This window comes from Dasypus novemcinctus, chromosome 23 (assembly GCF_030445035.2).
Source record: "Dasypus novemcinctus isolate mDasNov1 chromosome 23, mDasNov1.1.hap2, whole genome shotgun sequence".
Taxonomy (NCBI): domain Eukaryota; kingdom Metazoa; phylum Chordata; class Mammalia; order Cingulata; family Dasypodidae; genus Dasypus; species Dasypus novemcinctus.
Genome location: NC_080695.1, coordinates 68,408,452 through 68,429,042, shown reverse-complemented (window position 1 = coordinate 68,429,042; position 20,591 = coordinate 68,408,452). Strand labels below are relative to the sequence as shown.

At 55.5% G+C, this 20,591-nt stretch overlaps 1 protein-coding gene across 3 annotated transcripts in view; it reads left to right on the top strand.

Moving 5' to 3' along the window:
* Positions 1-8,374: 8,374 nt before the first annotated feature.
* The window catches only part of SEC14L5 (SEC14 like lipid binding 5), a 54,073-nt gene continuing 41,856 nt past the window's right edge, over positions 8,375-20,591 (top strand). Inside the window, exons 1-2 of one of the 3 annotated variants that reach the window (XM_058286524.2) lie at positions 8,375-8,629; positions 9,184-9,297. In XM_058286524.2, the coding sequence (XP_058142507.1) occupies positions 9,235-9,297 (63 nt within the window). In that variant the 5' untranslated portion in view covers positions 8,375-8,629; positions 9,184-9,234. Of the gene's footprint in view, positions 8,630-8,693; positions 8,730-9,183; positions 9,298-20,591 lie in introns of those variants that run through there. The other 2 variants (XM_058286525.2, XR_011647227.1) reach the window with 2 other exon arrangements.

Below are 20,591 nucleotides of genomic sequence, written 5' to 3'. Positions count from 1 at the left end.
CCCTCTCACATTTTCCCCTGATTATAACATCCCTTATTAGTGTGGTGCATTTGTTGCAATTGATGTACAAATATTGAAGCACTGCTACTAACCATTACGGCTCATACTCTGCTCCGTACAGTTTTAGAGGTTTTGACTGAATGTATAAGGGCCTGCAGCTGTCATTGCGCTGTCATGCAGAACAATTCCAATGCCCTAAAAAGACCCCATGCTCCACCTCTTCTCGCCCGCCCCTCAGAACCTCTGGTGACCACTGTCCTCACATCAACGTCACAAACTCTTCTGTCACTACAGTAATAATAAGTCCACTTTGGTGCATGGCTGCATTCCCCCTTAAGTCTGTTCAATCCTCAACCTTGAGGATTTGGGGGTGATCCTTTTCGCCTCCCCAACAAAATCATTTGAAATACCAGTGTTAAAATTTGAGACAGTCCCCTCCAGCTCTTCTTTCTTTCAGGGGCTTTGAGTGTAAGGTCCAAGAAACCACCGCCTCCTGCAAGATCTTGAAGAGCTGGCCCTGCATTTTCTTCTAGGAGTCTTATGGTTCTAGCTTTTATGTTCAGGTCCTTGATCCGCTTTGAGTTCATTTGTGTCTAAGGTGTGAGACAGGCATCCTCTTTCTTTCTTTGCCAGCTGGCTATCCAGTTCTTTCAGCACCATTTGTTGAATGGGCTGCTCTGGCCCAGCTGGGTGGGCTTAACAGCCTTGTCAAAACTCACTTGACCGTAAATGTGAGGATGTATTTCTGAACTTGATTTGATTCCATTGGCCAGTCTATCTGTCTTTATGCCAGTACCATGCTGGGTTATTTTTGTTTGGTTTGTTTTTGCTTTTTACCATAGTAGCTATATAATATGCTTTAAAGTTGGGAAGTGAGAGTCCTCCAATTTCATACTTCTTTTAAAAGATATTTTTTGGCTATTTGGGGGTCTTACCCTTCAGATAAATTTTATAATTGATTTTTCAGTTCTACAAACAAGGCTGTTGGAATTTTTATTGGGATTGCATGAATCTATAGATCAGCTTGGGTAGAATTGACACCTTAATGATATTTAATCTTCCAACCTATGAACATGGAATAGCCTTCCATTATTTAGATCATCTTTGGTTTCTTTTAGCCGTGTTTTATAGATTTCTGAGTACAGGTCCTTTATATCCTGGGTTAAGTTTCTTCCTAAATGGAAAAAAGTCTTCAGAAACCACATATCTGACAAAGGTTTGATTTTCATGTTATATAAAGAGATCACACAACCTAACAACCTAACAACAAGCAACCCAATTATAAAATGGGCTAAAGACTTGAAGAGACATTTTTACAAAGAGGAAATACAAATGGCCAAAAGGCACTTGAAAAAATTTCTGTTCAACATCACTATCTATTAGGGAAATGCAGATCAAACTACAATGAGATGTCATTTCATGCCTTACAGAATGGACATTATTAAAAAACAAAACAAAACCCAGAAAACTAAAGTGCTGGAGAGGATGAGGAGAAATAGGAGCACTCCTTCACTGCTGGTGGGAAATGTAAAATGGTGCAGCCTCTGTGGAAGGCAGTTTGGCATTTCCTCAGGAAGCTAAATACAGAACTGCCATATGATCCAGCAATCCCACTGCTAAGAATATATTCAGAAGAACTGAAAGCAAGGAAGTACAGATATTCGTACACCAATGTTCATAGTGGCATTATACACAATTGCTGAAAGATGGAAACACCCTAAGTGTCCATCAACCAATGAATGGATAAATGAAATGTGGTGTGGCAGTTTGAGATTATTTTATGAATGCCCAAGAGAGAAAGATTATGTTTGTAAACTAAGCTCTTCCTCTGGGGTGATAGCCTTTGATTGCATTGAATCAGTTGAGGGCCTTGGATTAGATTGCTTGCTGAGAGTGCTTTAGGGCTTTCGATTGGACTAGGCAGGGAGGTGTAACTCAGGTTGAGTCTCCGCCTCCTTGCTGAGTCTGATAGAAACGGACACCCAGACAGACAGATGGAGGGAAAAGGAAGCCACCATGTTTGATCCTGCCGTGTCAGAGAGAGAATGTCTGAAGCACGAAGCCCCCAAGAGGCTGCGCCCACAAAGCAGCTCAAGAGGAGGGCAGCCCTGCTGTGTGCCTGAGAGCTCACAGCTGGGCTTGGGAAGAGTGTGGAACAGCCAAGCCTGCGTAGGAGGCCCAGAGACCAGCCCTGCGCCTGCTCGCTCAAAGCTCAGTTCCAAGAGACGGTTGACTCTGGGGGGGAGACAAAGACCTCTGCAGAGACAGGCGGCCGTCTTGCGTCACCACGTGGCAACATGCCAGGATCTGACTGATGGTGCCTCAGTTTGGACTTTTCACAGCCTTGGAACTGAGGGTTTTACCTCGAATAAATCCCCTTTATAAAAGCCAACCCAGGCAGCGGACTTGGCCCAGTGGTTAGGGCATCCGTCTACCACATGGGAGGTCCGTGGTTCAAACCCCAGGCCTCCTTGACCCGTGTGGAGCTGGCCCACACGCAGTGCTGATGCGCGCAAGGAGGGCCCTGCCATGCAGGGGTGTCCCCGCAAAGGGGAGCCGCACGCGCAAGGAGTGCGCCCCATAAAGAGAGCCACCCAGCGCGAAAGAAAGTGCAGCCTGCCCAGGAATGGCGCCGCCCACATGGAGAGCTGACACAACAAGATGACGCAACAAAAAGAGACACAGATTCCCGTGCCGCGGACAAAGAAGACACAGCAGATAGACACAAGAACAGACAACCGGGGTGGGTGGGGGGAGAGAAATAAATAAGTCTCTTAAAAAAAAAAAAGCCAACCCATTTCTGGTACTTCACATCAGCAGCTCTTTGGCAAACTAAAACAGTAGCATGTACTTATGATGGAATGCGATCCAGCTGTAAGAAGAAATGAGCCGGGGAAGCACATGACAACACGGAGGAACTATGAGCACATTACGTTGAGCGAAATAAACCCAGCACAAGAGGATGAGTATTGTTTGGTCTCATGGATATAAATACAACGAGCAGACTGACAGCGTTGGGCTGCGGAGTGTTGGCTGCTGGGAGATGGAATGTGGGCTGAGAAGGCGGAGCTGAGGCTGGATGTACGTGACTGTTTAATGAGGCCTGTTGTAAATACGTAGTACACTCTAACGAGTGTAACGAGCACTGTTGATTCTCGGAGGTGACTGGGGCTGAAGGGGCGGTCTAGGCAGGTTACCGATAGTTGGAGGACAGCTGGAGGGTAATGCAGGGAATACTTAACAGTGATTGTGGTGGCAGAGGAGGAGAGTGGTAAATAATACCAAACCCAGGAATGTTTGGTTTAGGGAATGAAAACAAAAACAGAAATTTATTCTCGTAAAACAGTTCCAGAGGCCAGAAGTCCAAAACCCAGGCCGGGAAACGGCACGTTCTCCTCCCCTGCTCTTCTGGCTCCAGGTGGCTGCGGCCTTCCTTGGCACTCCCTGGCTTGTAGGACCTTCCCCTATCCCTCCATCGTCACATGGCCATCTGCTCTCCTCTGTCTTTGCGTCCAAATTTCCCTCTTCTAAGACCCCCAGTCATGGTGGCTCGGGGCCCACCCTAACCCAGTTTGGCCTCATCTCAACTAATCCCTTCTTCAAAGACTCTTTCCAACCGAGGTCAATCACGTTTGTGGAACTGGGGGTTTGGGCTGGAACATGTCTTTTGGGGACGACACACTTCAACCCATAATGTACGGCAAAAGGGTCTTTGGAGCTCTGGCTAATCTAAGGATCTGGAGATGGGAAGATTATTCTGGATTGGGGGGGAAGTGGAATCATGAGCGTTCTTGGCTCCAGAGAGGAAATGGCGTTGTGACGATGGAAGCAGAATCTGGACAGACGCACTCTGAAGATGGAGGAGTGGCCACAAGCCAAGGAGCGTGGGCGGCCTCTAGAAGCCAGAAAAGGTCAGGAATTGGATCCTCCCTGGAGACTCCAGAAGGAACCAGCCCTGCCGACGCCTCGACTTTAGCCCAGGGAACCTGATTTTGGACTTCCAGCTTTCAAAACTGTAAGAAAATTAACGTTTTGTTTTAGGCCATCAAGTTTATGATTAATTTGTTATAGCGGCAACAAGGAAACTCATACCTGGGGGTTCCGTCTTCGCCGCCATCAAGCTTCCTCAGTTGCCTAGGGTAAGGCAGGTCCTGGGGGCTGGGGAGTGGGTCTCCCCCTCCACCTCCAGTTCCCTGGGAGTCTGCTTTAGGTGGGGGAGTTGCATGGTGTATGAGTTATAGCTCAATAAAGCTGTCATTTAAAAACAGAGTTCTCACTTCCGTCTCCTGTGCTGCCCGCCGTCTGCTACGCCGTGAGGTCCCCTGGGAGGTGGCACTTCCCCCCCACCCAGCAAATAGCAAACATTTGTGTCCTGGCCCCTGGCCGGGCCTCACCACCCGGCCACCCTCGGGAGAGCCCGCGAGGTGGGCTCTAACGTTACCCCCTCTAGAAGGAGGGGCGGCTGCAGCTCCGCCACGCCAGCGGCCACGCGGCTGGAAGGCGGCCGGCCCAGGGGCTGTGCTCGCTTCTGCCACCCGGCGCCTGCCCCCAGAGCTCGTGGTCCCCCGAGCCCCCTGCCTCTCCTGCTCGCCTCCTCGCCTGCGGGGCTTGGCTGGACTGGGAAGCCGGGCTGAGGGTGGGGGACAGCCCCTCGGGACAGGCGCTCCCAGAGTCGGACGCTGCCCCATCAAAGCCAGGGACCAGGAGGGCCGCACCGGGGGCTCGCACACTGTGCTTGATGTCCTCACCGGTGACCCCGGGCCCTTGTGTACCCCAAATCCAGGAAGCCTCTGAGCTCCACGCGGAGAACTGGGGGAGGGAAAAGGACTGAGAAGCACCGAACACCTCAGAAAGTGGAGGGTGGGCGCCAGGGGCTGGGGAGGGGGTGGCGGGCACGGGCTCCCTTTTGGCGCGATGTTCCTTCTGGAACTACATAGAAGTGGTAGATGCACGACGTTGTGAAGGTATTAAATGCCACTGAATTGTACGCTTTAAAATCACTGAAATGGTAAACCTTCTATTTTATGGACTTGAACAAAATAATGATAAAAAAAAAGTCATCTTCCTGACTGCCCCCCTCTCTCCAGCTTCAATTCCATTCCGGGGCCCTTATGTATTCCAGGTCCCAAATCAAGGGCCTCTTCCCAGCCCCCCACCCACAAGTGTGAACGCCAGTGGTCCCAGGGCTCTGCACCCTGGGTCCCCTCAGTCCCAGTTCTGCTCCTCACGCCATCTGTCTTGGTGTCACACTGAGCTGAACTGGGGGCATTTTCCTGTAGGATGCTTACCGCATTTGGATTGGGTCCATTGTTTTAGTCAAATAAGGACATCACTAATGGTTGAATTCCCTGTGGTCGTGGCCCATATGTGGGAAAGATATTCAGGGATGAGGTGTGGTATCTGGGATCCTCAAAACCTACCTCCTCGCAAGGCAGTTTTGACCAGTTCATTCTAGCTGGGCGGGCGGAAGCCATGGCCAGAGGCTGAGGGCCTCCTCCAGGACCCCTTCATGCCCACACTGCTTCCTCCTTCAAACCAAGCCATCCTTCCAGTACCTCCGCAGTCAGGGCCCGGGGGGCCTGGATATTTTGCAGCTCAGCCTGGAAATTCACACCTTCCAGACCTTTCAGCTGCAGCTCTGGGCAAAGATGGCACTGGAGAATCAGAGAGTTCTGGGTTTGAGGTCCAGGGCTACCCTTTACTAGCAGTGTGACCTTGGGAAAGTTACTTAACCTCTCTGAGCTTCAGGTTCCTCATCTCCAAAGGGATAAAAGCAGTCCCTACCTCCCAGCACTGCACGAACCCCCGGTGAGGGGCTGCGTGCAGGCTTTGCAGCACAGCAATCAGCCCCAGTCGGTGCGACCTTGGCCAAATTCCTCAACCTCTGGCACATGGCGATTAAAAAATTTTTGAGGGAAGTGAATTTGGCTCAACTGATAGAGCATCCACCTACCATATGGGAGGTCCAGGGTGCAAACTCAGGGCCTCCTGGCCCATGTGGAGAGCTGGCCCATGCACAGTGCTGATGCGCGCAAGGAGTGCCATGCCACGCAGGGGTGTCCCCCGTGTAGGGGAGCCCCATGTGCAAGGAGTGCACCCCGTAAGGAAAGCCGCCTAGTGTGAAAGAAAGTGCAGCCTGCCCAGGAATGGCGCCGCACACACGGAGAGCTGACACAACAAGGTGATGCAACAAAGAGAGACACAGATTCCCAGTGCCGCTGATAAGGATAGAAGAGGTCACAGAAGAACACACAGCGAATGGACACAGAGAGTAGACAATTGGGGGGGTGGGGGGGAGAAATAAATAAAAATAAATAAATCTTTTAAAAAAACCTTCAGCCTATAGGAGTTGTTTTGAGGATTGAAGGTGCTTGTGTTGGCTAAGCCGCAGATGGCGCCTGGGACAGGTATGGCTGGCAGGAGAACAGAGCCCAACAGCTGACATGTGGCAGGGGCGGAGGGACTGCCATCTTCCACACTGGGCTCTCTGTACCCCGTTCTCCCACCCACCCACAGGTCTGCAAGGTTGGGGGCAGGAAACCTGGTGCCGGCACCTTCAGCTCCCTCCCACCACCCAAGCTCAGGGGCCCCCTGCTGCTCCCCTTGGCTCTCCTCCCCTCGGCCCTGCTCACCCCATCTCCTGCGCCCCCTGCTGCTCTCCCCAGCTGTCACCTCTGTGGCACATGTGGGGAGCCAGAGGGGCAGCCGGAAAGAGTCTGCCTGGGTGGGAGAGAGTGGTGGGATGTGAGGAGACGTAGGAGCGGACCTCCCCCCGACTCTGGGGCTGGCATCCTGGGAGCCTCAGGCTTGGAGGGGCCTCCGGGATTGGCTGGCCAGGCTTGCACAGGGCAGTCTGCTTACAGGAACCGTTTGGAGACCTTGTTAGAAAGACAGAGCCCCAGGCTCCTCTGGGAGGTGCCTGGGAACCTGCATTTTAACGTGCAGCCTAGAGGAGTTTCAGGACCTGGAAAGTTTGGGACAGACTACTCCAGCCCCAGCCTGCCGTGCTGGAAATAACAGCTAACGTTGTTTAATGCTCTCGGTGTGCCAGACCCTGACGTCCAGGGGGAGGAAGGGGAGTTGTCCGCATAAGTCCCGGGACGGGACGAAAAGTCCCTGGAACCCCGGCTCCACCCCCAGTTTCCCTTTCTGGAGACAACCAGGAGCCGTGGGCTGGCGTTTGCTGCCACCGTGTGGCAGGAAGGGGAACTTCGCGCCCCGTAATTCAAGTGATGACTTAAGAAAACAGGCTGAACGCCCCGTTCCAGGACCCCATCGACGTGGGGACCGATGAATAAGACAGGCACGGTCCCTGCCCTCATGGAGCCCACCGTCTGCGGGGAGAGACAATGACCCACAAACAAATGATTACATAAAATAATAAAGTGTGGTATACCCCAGGAAGCAAACAAACAGGTGCTGGTTCCCATGGGGTGCAAGGATGTATTTGCTAACCGGGGTGTGGTCTGATTCCCTACCCACCTCTCCACCCACCAGGGCTGGGGGTCACACGAGGGCAGGCACGTCTGGTCGGACTCAGCCGTGCACCCCGTGCCCGGCATGTGGTCGGCGCTCAGTAAATGCTGAATGGACTCAGCGTGGTCCGGAGTTGGTTTCTTGGCTCTTGTCGTCTCTTTCAGTCCCAAGAGATGGGGGGCCGGAAGGGAAGGCTGGGGAGGGCGGCTGGCCCTCGGTGGCGCTCTGTACTCACGGGCGAGTGAATGAATGAGGGCGTGGGGGGGGCTCAGGGGAGGAGCAGGACGGGCTCTGGGCGTGGCCAGGTGAGCCGCGGAGCTCAGGGCCCAGGTGGAGGAGCCTAGAGTGAGGCTGGTGCCAGTTAGGGAAGGGCCCAGGCTCCGCCCCGGGGCGGGGCTAGACTGGGCTGGAACCTTGGAGGGGGGTCTTTTGGGGGACCGGCCAATCCCTTGGCGGGGTATCTTAGGGCGGCGACCAGAAGGGGGCGCAGGGCCAGTCCTGGGGACGGGAGGAGGCGGAGTCTGGATAAAGTTATGGATGTGGTTTCCCGGAAGGGTGGCCAATCAGAAGGAAGGGTCGGCCTGAGGGCGGGGCCAAACAAGGGTCTTGTAAAACGAAGGGCAGGGCTAAGGATGAGGCGGGGCCAGACCGGGGGCGGGGCCAAGAGTGTGGCGCGGGCGGGGCCAGGGCACGACCAGTCAGAGGGCAGGTAAGCCTGGGGTGGGGCGCTGGCTGGAGGCGGGAAGAGGCGGTCTGGGGGCGGGGCCAACAGGGGTGTGGGCGGGGCCAAGACACGACCAGGCAGAAGGCAGGGTAAGCTTGGGCGGGGCGCTGGCGGGCGGTGGGCGGGGCGCTGGCGGGCGGTGGGCGGGGCCGGCCCGGGGGCGGGGCCCGCGCCGGGCTCTCCGCTGTCCCAGGTCCTGGAGCCTCCAGCTCCGCACTTCTCGCTCCCGCGCCGCGGGCCCCTCCCCGGCCGCCGGGTTGCAGGGTGCGTGGAGCCGGAGCCCCAGGCCGGGCGGCTGCGGTCGGGCCTCGCCCGGTCTTTGCGCCGGGGGCCGGGAGGCCGTAGGGTCCCGGCGCGCTCAGCTCCCGGGCCGGGCGGGCGTCCAGGGCTCTGTCCCGGGACTGCGTCCCCCGAGACGCAAGGGCGACGGTGAGCGCGGCTGGGGGGCCTGGGCGTGCTTGGGTGTGTGCACGCTGTGCGAACGCCTGTGCGCGCCTGGGCAACTGTGTGTGTGCGTGGAGTTGGGCAGGTGCGTGTGCCAGGGAAGTCGTGTGTGCAAAGTAGCGTGTGTGTGCAAGGGCCCCGCGTTGGCGGGAGTCGCGTGTGAATGTGTGACAGACACGGTGCGTGTGAGATTTGGGGAAGGCTGCGTGGGTATGTGAGGGTGTCTTGGAAAACGGAAGGGCAGGTGCGAGGGTAGTGGAGGTAGAGCGTCGCGGGCCGGCTGCGGGGTGCGCGCTCGAGGGGAACCGTGGGTGCGGTGTTCACGTGGGTGGCAGTGAGTGCAGAGGTGGGGAAGGAGCACGGTTTGGGGGTGCTGACTGCCCTCGGAGAGGAGCGTGGTCTGGCACCTCGCAGGGGTGCTTTGGGGCTCCTCCAAGTGAGTGGGCTGGGGAGACGTGTGGGTGGGGCCAGAGGGGGGCAGCCGGCAGTCTCCCCGCTGCACGTCGCGGCGCTGCCACCTCATCCGCCCCTCGCCCCAGGCTCTGCGTGTCACCCCCCGCCTGGGTGGCTTCCCTGGCTCCTGGGCGAACATGGTGCAGAAGTTCCAGTCTCCAGTCCGCGTCTACAAGTTCCCGTTCGAGCTGGTCATGGCGGTGAGTGACCCCTGGCTCTTGCCCTCCTCGGGCGGTGGTTGGAGGGACACAGGAGTTTGGCTGCCATGGGAAAGGGAAGGGACCCTGGGACCCCCAGATCAGAGGGAACTGTTGAACCGCACAGGTGACCAGGCGAGTGGGCTTCTGCCTACTGACCCCTTCCCCTCCCTGCCTCCCATCTTCCACCAGAACTCCTGGGATCCTTTCTTCACCTTGTCAGAGCAAACGTGCTCCCTCACCTCCGACTCACGGAGGGAAGGAGAGCAGGGTCCCAGCCATGGCTGCCGTTCCGTGTAATGATAAGAGTAAATACAGTGATGATGATGGAGCAACCGTTTATTGAGTGTTTACACTGCTAAGTCTTTCCATATGTTGTTTCATTTAATTCCCAATAGTGTTCATTATTCCCCTTTTGCCACCACTAAGCTGCGGTTTGGACAGGTGATATGACAGTCACAGGTTCCAAGATGAGGGCTAAGTGGAGCTGTGCCTTAGATATACACAGGGGGACACTCGAGCCCCGATTTCAACCATGACACCATGAGGGCCCTCCTCCTCCTCGCGGACCCCCTCCCTTCCCCTTCAAGGATGCTGAGACCAGGAGCAGAGGTCAGGAGAGAGCGGGCGAGTGGCCGGTAGGCTCAGAACACCTGTCACCCTGGCGGAGCTGTCTGGCTTGCAGATGTGAGCCCTGGGGGTCGGGGCTGAGACCCCCCATCCTGCAGGTCTCCGCTTCCTGAGGCCCCGGGCAGCTTGTGAGACCCTTGGACTCTGAGGAGCCCCAAGTATTAACATGACTGTGTCTCAGGGAGGGTTGGAAACAAAATCAGTAAGGAGAGTCGTTTTCAGCGTAGACTCCCCGTGTCGGGACTCAGGGTCACACGGCGAGGCAGGTGGGCTCTAGCACTGGCCCCAGGCTCACGGCTTCCCGGATCAGTGGTCTTTGCACCGTGGGGCAGGCTGGGAGCCAGGTGGACATGGTTTCCTCCTTGGCTCCATCACGATCTCTCGGAGCTGCATTTTTCTTTGCAATTAGGTGTGGGCAATGGCACGGGGTTGTGGTGAGGAGTAAAAGAGATGTTGCCTAGGGCCTTTGGATACAGTAGGTGCTCACTAAATGCTGCTGCCACTGTTATGACATCTTATGGTCTTATCAACGACTGCACTGCAAGGGTACAAAATGCCAGAATCCAAGCCCCCCGCTCTCCACCGTTGCTGCTGAACCCCAGCCTCCTCCTGTCCAAGCACATGCGAGTTGGTGTGTGTGTGTGTGTCCTGCCCCATCTTATCTACAAATCTACATACGTGTGCACTTACAGCTGGATAAAGGATTGAGAAGGCATCCCTGGGGTCACCCGTATGCATTGCGTTCTGACACGGAGATTTTTGGGATCAGAGAGAGGCAGGGGCTTCATGGTTCTGGGGTTGTAGTCCAGCTCCACAGTGGGCTCACTTGGTGACCTTGGGCAAGGTACTCAGCCTCTCTGAGCCTTCACCCTGGCACGTGCACACACTTTTCCGGGTCTTAGCATTGTGTTGTGCCGAGGCGTCAATGAGTCAATACTTGTAAAGCGGCAAGCGCAGGCACTGACACAGTGGGTCTGCGCCGTCACGGGTGTTTTATGGCTGGGGTCCACCTGGTTTTCCTGTGCCCATTCCAGGGGCGGGGCAGGACATCAGGGGGTGAGGAGGAGACCTGGCACCTGTCGCCAGGAGCCCTGCGTCCCTGCTGCTGCTCCGCCGTGCCCTGGGTGTGCGTCTTTGCAAAGTCACTGAGCATCTCCGAGCCTCCATTCCTGGTACGCAGACACTAACTTGAGGTTAAATAGGAATAACTGTCCTCTGTCTACAGCTCCTGGCAGCTCACTCATGCCAACACCCCAGGACTCGTTCATTCATTCATTCATTCATTCATTCATTCATTCATTCAAGAGCAGGGAGACATCATGCCCACCCTTCCGGAACAGTCCAGGGATCCACAGTTCTCTGTGATGGCGTAGAGAAACACCCAGAGCTAGAGCGGAAAATTCACTGTTGCCTGGGCTTAATAAACGTAAACTTTGTTTAGCACGTTTAGGATTCTCAAAAATATGCATCATCTTTGCACTTGAAAATAAAACATGCCCACTAATGTAGCATTGATAGGTTAGCAAACGTTCTTGCCTTGCCTTTCTTGGAATATGTTAACCGTATTTTGCAAGCTCCACACTCGATGAGTGAAGACAGGGCTCAGTTTACCCCCAAGCTGCCAACGTTCTGGACACTGACGCATAGAGGTTTGTGGGTACATAAGAAAAAAAGGTTTTCAAATATTTGTTATCTGTCTCTGTGCTAATTTAAGTCCTTCATATTTTTGAAAGGACTGCCATGACCATGTAGCCTTATCTTCCACACAGTCCTTGTCGGCGAAACAGCCCCAACCACAGTGCAGCCGACAAAGCCACTTTGCCGACTGTTTACAAAACATCATTGTCCCCGAAATAGCTGCATAACTCAGCATAAGCTGTGCACTGGGCAGGCACAAAAGGGTTTTTCTGCACTTAATGTCTGCTTTTGTTCCTCAGTGAAACACTTGCCCTTAGTTTGGGGTAAATGCCAGGGAAGTTTCGGATGAACTTGGCTATTTTCCTTGCATCCGAGTCATCAGATGAGCCGCTCTTTTGTTTCTTCTCTTCAACAAAACTGACATGAGACTCAGTATGTCTTTTGCTTCTTCAGAAATCCAGCAGGGACGACAAACACGACTGAAACTGGGCTCAAGGAATTGGTCATAAAATAGCACTTTTAGGCAACCTTTCTAGACCCAGCTTTAAAGTTCTATTTTTTTTTTCTCTCTTTCACTTTCAAACATTTATCTACTTGAATGGGCCAAATCCTTTGACATGAATTCTGCTTCCTTAGGGTGGGTTTCCAGAAGGACCTTTGCTTTCTTCTTTCACGAAAGCACTCTAGTATTTGATTCAAAACAATGAACTTGTACTGTCTTTGTAAACAGAGAAAAATAATTGAAACAATGGAGGCTGGAGAGGGTCCTGGTTCCTTCGACCCTGCTCCCGGAGGAGGTGGTGGCTCTTTGTCTGAGATGCCTGAGCGTAGGATCCAAAGGGCCATCTTGGACCGAGGGCCCAGATGGTTGAGAGTCCTCCAGGCCAGTCCTGGTCAGCCTAGGGCCCGTTGTCTCGATGGCTGATGACATGGATGCCCGCCCCATGGCTGGTGCTCAGAGCCAGACCCTCCAGGCTGGGTTCTGCTTCAGCACATCCCATAATCCCTCCAGCCTCAGCTTTCACCTGGAAAATGGAGATAGTAGAGGCACCTACATCTCAGCAATTGAAGTGAGGATTACACGAGGGCTGTGGTGTCAGGCGGGCTGCACTTTTTTTATTACTAAGGCTCATGAAATAGTTAAGATGCTGCTGGATTGGAACAGTTTTATTGAGATGCGTCACATATGACACAGTTCATCCACCTAAAGTGTGCTGTTCAGCGGTTTTAGTTCCTTTTGAGTTGGGCAGCCATCACCATAGTCAGTTTTAGAAATTCCTCATCGCCCCCAAAAGAAACCTGTACCCTTCAACTCTCACCCCTCTGTGTCCCCTTCCTTCCCCCAGCCCTGGGCAACCACTGGTCTTACTTTCTGTCTCTGTGGATTTGCCTCTTCTGGACATTTCATGTGAACAGAATCATGCAATACGTGGCTTCTTGCAGTTAGTATAGTGTTTTCAAGGTTCATCCGTATCGTAGCATGTATCAAAACTGCATTCCTTTTCGCAAATGAGAAGAGTTGTGGTGTACAGAGCAATCGTGCATAAAATGCCGTTCATTCCTTTTTATGTTTATAGCTCAGGAATATTCCAGTGTATGCATAGACCACGTTTTGTGTATCCTTTCATTTGTGGATGGACACGTGGGTTGTTTCTACGCTGATCATTGTGAACAATGCTGCTGTGAGCAATCGTGTGCAGGTTTTGTGTGGATATTATGTTTTCATTTCTCTTGGGTATGTACCTAGGATGGACACCTTTTCCTTTTTTGTTTTCTGATCGAATTTGGGACCTCGTATGTGGGAGGCCTGTGCTCAACCACTGAGCCACGTTAGCTCTCGTCTGTTTGAGCAACATTTTTGCTCACTGTTTTGCTCATTTGCTTGCTCGTTATTTGCTTATTGTTTTTGCTCATTGTTTGCTCACTGGTTTGCTTGTTGTTTTGCTCGTAGTTTTTTTTTTCTTTTTCTTTAGGCAGCATGGGAACAGAATCTGGGATGTACCACATGGAAGGCAGGTGCTCAACTGCTTGAGCCCCATCCGTTCCCTACCTTTTTCTTATTGGAAACTATTTTATTTTGTTTTAAAGATTAGTTTATTTATTTCTCTCCTCTTTCCCCTCCACCCCGGTTGTCTGTTCTCTGTGTCTGTTTGCTGCATCTTCTTTGTCTGCTTCTGTTGTCAGCGGCACGGGAATCTGTGTTTCTTTTTGTTGCATCATCTTGTTGTGTCAGCGCTCCATGTGTGCGGCGCCATTCCTGGGTGGGCTGCGCTTTCTTTTGCGCTGGGTGGCTCTCCTAATGGGTGCACTCCTTGCGCGTGGGGCTCCCCTACGCGGGGGACACCCCTGCGTGGGGCGGCACTCCCTGCGCGCATCAGCACTGCGCATGGGCCAGCTGCACACGGGTCAAAGAGGCCCGGGGTTTGAACCGCGGACCTCCCATGCGGTAGACGGACGCCCTATCCACTGGGCCAAGTGTGCCGCTTAGAGACTATTTTAAATTTGATGCTTCCATTCATGCCCTCTTCCCAACATTTCTATTGCTCTGACTCTATTTCTGCCAAAGAAATCTCTGCTGTGAATGGTGGTGGCCTTCGGTGGGTTTAAGCAGATTGCATAATTTGCTCTATTTAATGACCACGTCTATACCGCCCGTACTAGGCCCCAGGCACGGTTCTGAGCCCGTTCAAGTATTTACTCGTGAGCTGCTCACGGTCACCACACGAGACAGGTCCTGAGCAGCCCCATTCTACGGATGACGAAACTGAGGCCCAGAAAGGACGTGCGGATTACCCAGGTCCACAAGGCCAACATGAGCCGGGGTGGGACCGAGGCCGGGCAACTCAGAGCCGGGTCGGGGATTTGGGGTCACTGCGGCGGCGTCCGGGCAGAGCGAGCGGTTCCCCTGGGGCAGTGACCATCAGGCCCGTGTCCAGGACGCGTCACCCCTTGGGGAACCCACAAGCCCTGGCCACTTGGAGGGCAGCCGATGCTGTCTGAGCCGCGGCTCCTTCCCTTCCGCCCTCCCAGAGGCAGGGACTACTACAGCAGCCTCGTCTGGAGCAGACGAGGAAACCGAGGCTCAGAAAGGCTCAGGAACCAGTCACGGATCCTGGCCAGTAAAGAGCAGAGGAATCTGGACCCCTGGCCTCCACCCCAGCTCACGACCCTAATTCTTATCCAGCCACTGCCCAGGAGCCCCTGGGGGCCTCGGAAGCCCGGAAGTTTCGGATCACCCCTGGTTCTGCGACCTCGAGCCGAAAGGTGGCACGTTGTAGGGTTTCCTAAGCAGCGGGGCTTTCATGAAAGGGCGGGTCACAGCGAGAGAGGACCGTGCTCAGCAATTAAGTGTTAAAATATTTAAAGGCAGGGCCTGTTTGTATTGATAAACAGCTTGTCATTTAGCAAATGGATCGTTAATAAGGAGCTGCCGGGGCAGGCCAGGGGTGGTTACGGTTGGAATCGTTGTCAGGGACATAGTTTTAATAAAGCAGCAGGGGCCTAATTTAAATGAGTTTAAATTAGTCCCCTGGAGCCTGTCACCTGATCCGGTTGCTAACAGACTAAAGGAAGCACTGTTTTCCACCCGGGATGGCTTACCCGGCCTTGAGCAGGCTCTGATTTGCGCTGGGAGAACAGAGTGGATTCATGGCCCCGCAGAGTGGTCTAATCATTCCAGACGGTCCTGAAATGAACCCAGGGCACGCGCGTGTGCAGGCCTTCCACGGACAGTGGCCGTGCCCCCGCCCTGCGCCACGCCAGCCCTGTGCCAGCCACACGGTCTGCAAATGAGCAGCTGCCCAGCCCTGCCGGGGCTGCCTGATTTTTCGGCTCGTTTGCTCGTTGGCGTGGGTCGCTTCCCGTGCCGCGGGCTCCGTGAAGGCAGCGGCCACGTCTGCCCTGCTCCGGCTCCGCCAACCGCACAGAACGTCCCCCCCCCCCGGGTGCTGTCGCGGGGCGGTCGGTGCAGCCCAGCAGCCGGGCAAATGCGACGTGGCCTGCTAGGTCCCCGCTGGGGAAGAGCGGGGCCGAGCAGGGCCGGAGCGCAGGGGCCCCGGGTGGACACTGCGGGTCCTCGACGCCACGAGGCTGCGGGAGCAGGACGCGGGCACACAGGCAGAACTTGTCCCTCCGAAGAAATGACAGGAAGGGCCTGGGAACCCGGGGAGGTTGTCAGCCGGGCAGAGACGTGATGGGGCTCGGGGTTCACGAGGAATCCGCGGCTGCCTCTGGGAAGTGGACCGCAGGGGGAGGCTGCGTCCTCGAGGCAAGGGCGACATCCTGAAGCTGCCGCAGGTACCCAGGCGGGGGGCCCAGCCGCATTCCGGGGGCCCTTCCCCGCCAACGGAGAGGCTGACACGCCGGGCCAATGTCCCCGGGTCCCGGGCGCAGCTGGCTGCCCCTCGTCCCTTCTCAGGCGCCGGCTGATCCTGGAGGCCGGGGCACAGCACCCAGAGGAGAAGCCCGCGCCCGCTCCGCTCCCGACGGGCGTTTGTGTTCAGGCGCCGGCGTGGGTGGGTGGCCACGTTCTCCCGGGGCCCGTGGGCCGGGGGCTGGGATGGGGGAGCCTCGCGTGGAGAAGACACGGCGTCCCAGCACCCAGGGGTGCGAGGGGCCTGCCTCACCGGAACGAGAGCTAACCAGGCCGCGGCTAACCCCCGACGCTGCAGCCCGTTACGAGCAGGCATAACGGGTCCTCGCCACCCCGTGGACCGCGCTTCGTCGGCCAGTGCCGCTGTGTTCCCACGTGCCAGGGGGGAAGCACGCAGGCGGTTCCTCACCTGCCCAGTGAGCACCTTCCAGAACCGAGCCCTCGAAGGGTGCAGGTGCCCGCGGCCGCAGGCACAGGTTACCCTCTGAGCCGCACGCCCATGGCCCCCGGCGGGTGTCGATAGCCCGCCCACTGCCTGACCTGCTCGTTTAGGTACAGAGAGGAAGATGGCCAGATGTCCCATCTTCTTTCCTGTGCCTGCTCGTTCATTCACTCATTCATTCATTCACTCACTCACTCATTCATTCATTCATTCATTCACCGTGTATTTGCCGAACGCCTGCTCTGTCCCTGGTGCCACAGAGGGCACTGGGGAAATCAACGGTGAACAAAACAGACGTGAGGACAATGGGATTGAGGCTGCAAAAAAATCCCAACACAGAACATCCTATTCCAAGTCACGGGAAGTGCCACTGGTGGGCCCTAAACCATCAAAGGGTTGCTTTACTCTTGACCATTTTTGGGGTCAGTTTTTTTTTAAACTACTATGTGCTTCCTGGCACAGTGCTAAATTCCACATGCACATTATTCCCCTTAATCTTCACAGCACCCTTAGGAAGTCGGTGTTGTTGTTGCTGTCATCATCATCATCATCATCATCATCATCATCTCATCATCATTAATCCATATTTTTTTCTGAGCATATTGAGCCTCAGAGAGGTTACGTGGAGGCCACCCAGCTGGAAAGAGGCAGGTGGGGTCTGAACCCTGCGCTTTCTGTCTCTGCGCCGCCCCCCTCCCCCATTTAATCCTGATCTTGTCCTCTCCCTGCTCTGGGTGTCTTGGCTGCAGGATCCTTCTGACCCTCTGTTTCTTCCTCTGGGTCTCCCGAGCTGCCTTTGGCTCGAGTAGCGGCAGATTGTCCAGCTCCGAGGCCAACTGGGTGTAGCTGCTTTGACAGATTTTATGCAGTGGCCGTCTCAAAGGGCTCTCAGGGTGATGTCCCGTCCTGACACGCCTTCTCCCTTCATCAGCTGGGATGGCACTGCTGCCATCGGGGAGTCTGGTACTCAGTCAACAAGCTCTGCTTGGGTGCTGCTGCCAACAGGTGGGGGAAATCCATCCCATGGAATACTATTCAGCCTGTAAAAGGGAGAAGCACTGATCCATGCTACAAAGTGGATGAAGCGCGAACACATACACAAAAGGCGATTACTGTATGATTCCACTTCTACGAAAGAGGCAAATGCATAGAGACAGAAAGGAGATGGTGGTCGCCTGGGGAGGGGGGAGGGGAAAGGAATGAGGACTGACTGCTAACAGGGATCGCTTCCTTTCCGGGGTGATGAGAGGGTTCTGGAATTAGACAGCGGTGACGTCGCACAATCTTGTGCATGTGCTAAAAACCACTGAACCGTACTCTCTAAAAGGGTGAGCGGTATCTCCACAACGAGAGTTGGGGGAGGCGAGGGGATTGAAACGCTGCCTGTTCGGGGGTTTCCCAGGCTCACGTGAGGAAAGTGGGGCCTGACATCCCGGTCTGGCCGTGCAGGCGCCAGGGCCCCAATCTGGCCGCAGAGTGGAAAGAGGAGGTGAAGCCCTGAGCTTTCCCACTTGCAGTGGAAGGTTTGGGGTAAGCCTGTTCCAGCTTTTGGACTTGGATGGGGGAGAGCAGGAAGGAAGGGGCGGGGGGAAGGAGCCAGCAGCTGTCAACTGAATTGATTAGCAGAAATAGCTTCTCTGTCCTTTATAGAATCTCATTCTTTTTTTAAAAAAATTTGAATTTATTGAACAAATGCTTATGTCGAGCTAAACATGTGCCAGGCACTGCTCTAAGCATTTGACTAAAATGAACTCCTTTATTCCCCTGACAACTCAATCAAGTAGGTACTTTTATTATTTGCCTTTTTACCAGGGAGTGCAGTGGAGAGGTGAAAGGCATAGTCAAGGTCACGCAGCTGGCAGGAGCAGGGACTGTAACCCAGACTCCAGAGTCTGTGCTCTTAACGGGTATGCTGTCGTTCATTATTCATTCGTTCATTCATCATGTAAATATCAAGTGTTGACTCTGGGCCAGGCGTTTTGCAAAGCCTCCCCCCTCCGTAGACCGAGTGTGTCAGGGTGGATTTTTGCAGGATCGGGGGGCCCACGGGAGGCAGCCAATGGGGGTCTCCACTCCCCGCCCTTCCCAGATGTATCCCTGCAGGGTAGGCTCTGGGCCCTGGGCCAGCTCCCTTGCCGAGCTGGGAAGCCTTGAGTGTCCCTCTCCGGTCACCTGGCAGCTTGCAACCCAATCCCTCTGCCGCCTTGTGTCCCTGGGGGACCAGCCCATGTGCTTAGTCAGCAGGAAAAGGCTCAGGGCTCCTGCGTGGACAGTCAGCGCCGGGCAGGCCGACTGTGGCACGGGAGCCGAGGGGCCGAGGCCCGTCGGCAGGCGTGAAACTCGCCGTGGCGAGCTGGGTGCCCACACGGCGGGGGGCCCATGCGTGCTTGGCCCCCTAAGTCCCCGTGACACGCCGAAGGCAAGGGGGATGGGGCCTGCTGGGTCTCAGAGCCTCTGCCGGGGCCTTCTGCCCACGGTGCACCAGCCTCTCGAGGGTGGCAGACGTGTTCAAGGGAAAGAAGATAAGCAATAATTCCAGAAAACGAAAGAATGCAGTAAGAAACGGGGAAAGTTAAATGTCTACCAAATGCCCCCTTAGGTCAAGTCCTCCTGTCGAGGGGTAATACGTGGAACATAGGGAGGTGGCTACATTTGCATGTGCTGGCTGGGATGCGGGGGGTGGGGGGCAGGTAAAGTCCCCACCTGCCTGGCCGGCATTTGCATTTTATTCCACCAGCGTTGATGAAACGCCTGCCCCCGAGCCAGGCCCGGGCAGGGGGAGGACCCCCAGAGGAGGTCAGCGGTGGGCACGGACACGTTTCCAGCCGCACAGGGGACCGTCCGAGGAAAGGGGCCGAGGAGGGCCAGGGTTCGGCCACGGTGGCCCCGCCAGCCTGCGTGCTTCCCGTCCGGGCGGGGGCATGACTTGGCTTTGGGCCTCTCCCTCCAGTGTCCTGGCACCGCGGGGTCTGGCCGTGGGGGCTCATGTCCCAGCCTGGCCCCGCGCCAGCTGGTGGCCGTGGGCGGGCGACCTCACCTCGCTGAGCCTCGGTGTCACCATGTGTCAGACGGGGAGGCTGGAGTGGTAGCTCCTTCCTTGGGTTGCTGGAGGATTTAACTGTGAAGAGCGTAGAGCAGTACCAGGTACACAGTGGAGCCAAATTTTTTTTTTTTTAAGATTTTATTTATTTCTCTCCCTTTCCCCCTGTTGTCTGATCTCTCTGTCCATTCGCTGTGTGTTCTTCTGCATCCGCTTGCATTATCAGGAGGCACCGGGAAACTGCGTCTCTTTTTGTTGCATCATCTTGCTGCATCAGCTCTCTGTGTGTGCGGTGCCACTTCTGGGTGGGCTGTGCTTTTTTTCCGCGAGAGGTGGCTCTCCTTGTGGGGTGCACTCCTTGTGTGTGGGCTCCCCTATGCGGGGGCCACCCCTGCGTGGCACAGCACTCCTTGTGTACGGCAGCGCTGCGCGTGGGCCAGCTCACCACGCAGGTCAGGAGGCCCCGGGTTTGAACCCTGGATCCTCCATATGGTAGGCGGATGCTCTATCAGTTGAGCCACGTCTGCTTCGCTGGAGCCAAATTTAAGCGTCCGCCATTCCCAGCACTGTGGCGATGACTAGCCTTTGGCAGCCAAAAACTCTGCCCGGATGCGCCCACCTGGGACTCGCCCGGTGCCTGAGGCTTATGAGGTTGACTGGCCATCCAGGGGCCTGGAGCCAAGCCACCGTCTCCAGAGACCCCGGGGCTGGCAGGAGCTGCTTTCTCGCTCCCCTGCGACAGGAGGACAAGGTGGGGGCGGCAGAGAGAAGGCAAGGGCTGGTCCTGCCCGACTCCCCGGGCCCTGCCCCGCCCGGCCAGCAGGTGGACAGGTCAACTTCCCCTCATGCCCTCCTCGCCGCTCCCTCACCCCAGCCCTGCCTCTCCGGGCCCCAACACAGGGTCACTGAGACCTGGTGTGTCTGAAACGCTGGCACTTGTGACATAGCCAGAGACCTCAGGAGAGCGGCCAGGGCTTGGGGACCCGTTCAAATGGGCCTGGGCTCCCAACCCGCCCCTCACTGGCTGTGGGATGCTGGGCCTCAACGGGCTTGGCTGTAAAACGAGGAAAAAAGGCGATTCTTGTTATTCGTGGTAGATTTGTTCGACAATCTCTCCGTGGACGCTGAATTAGCCAACACTGAACCACTGCTCCTGGGGGGATAAGAACCTCTGC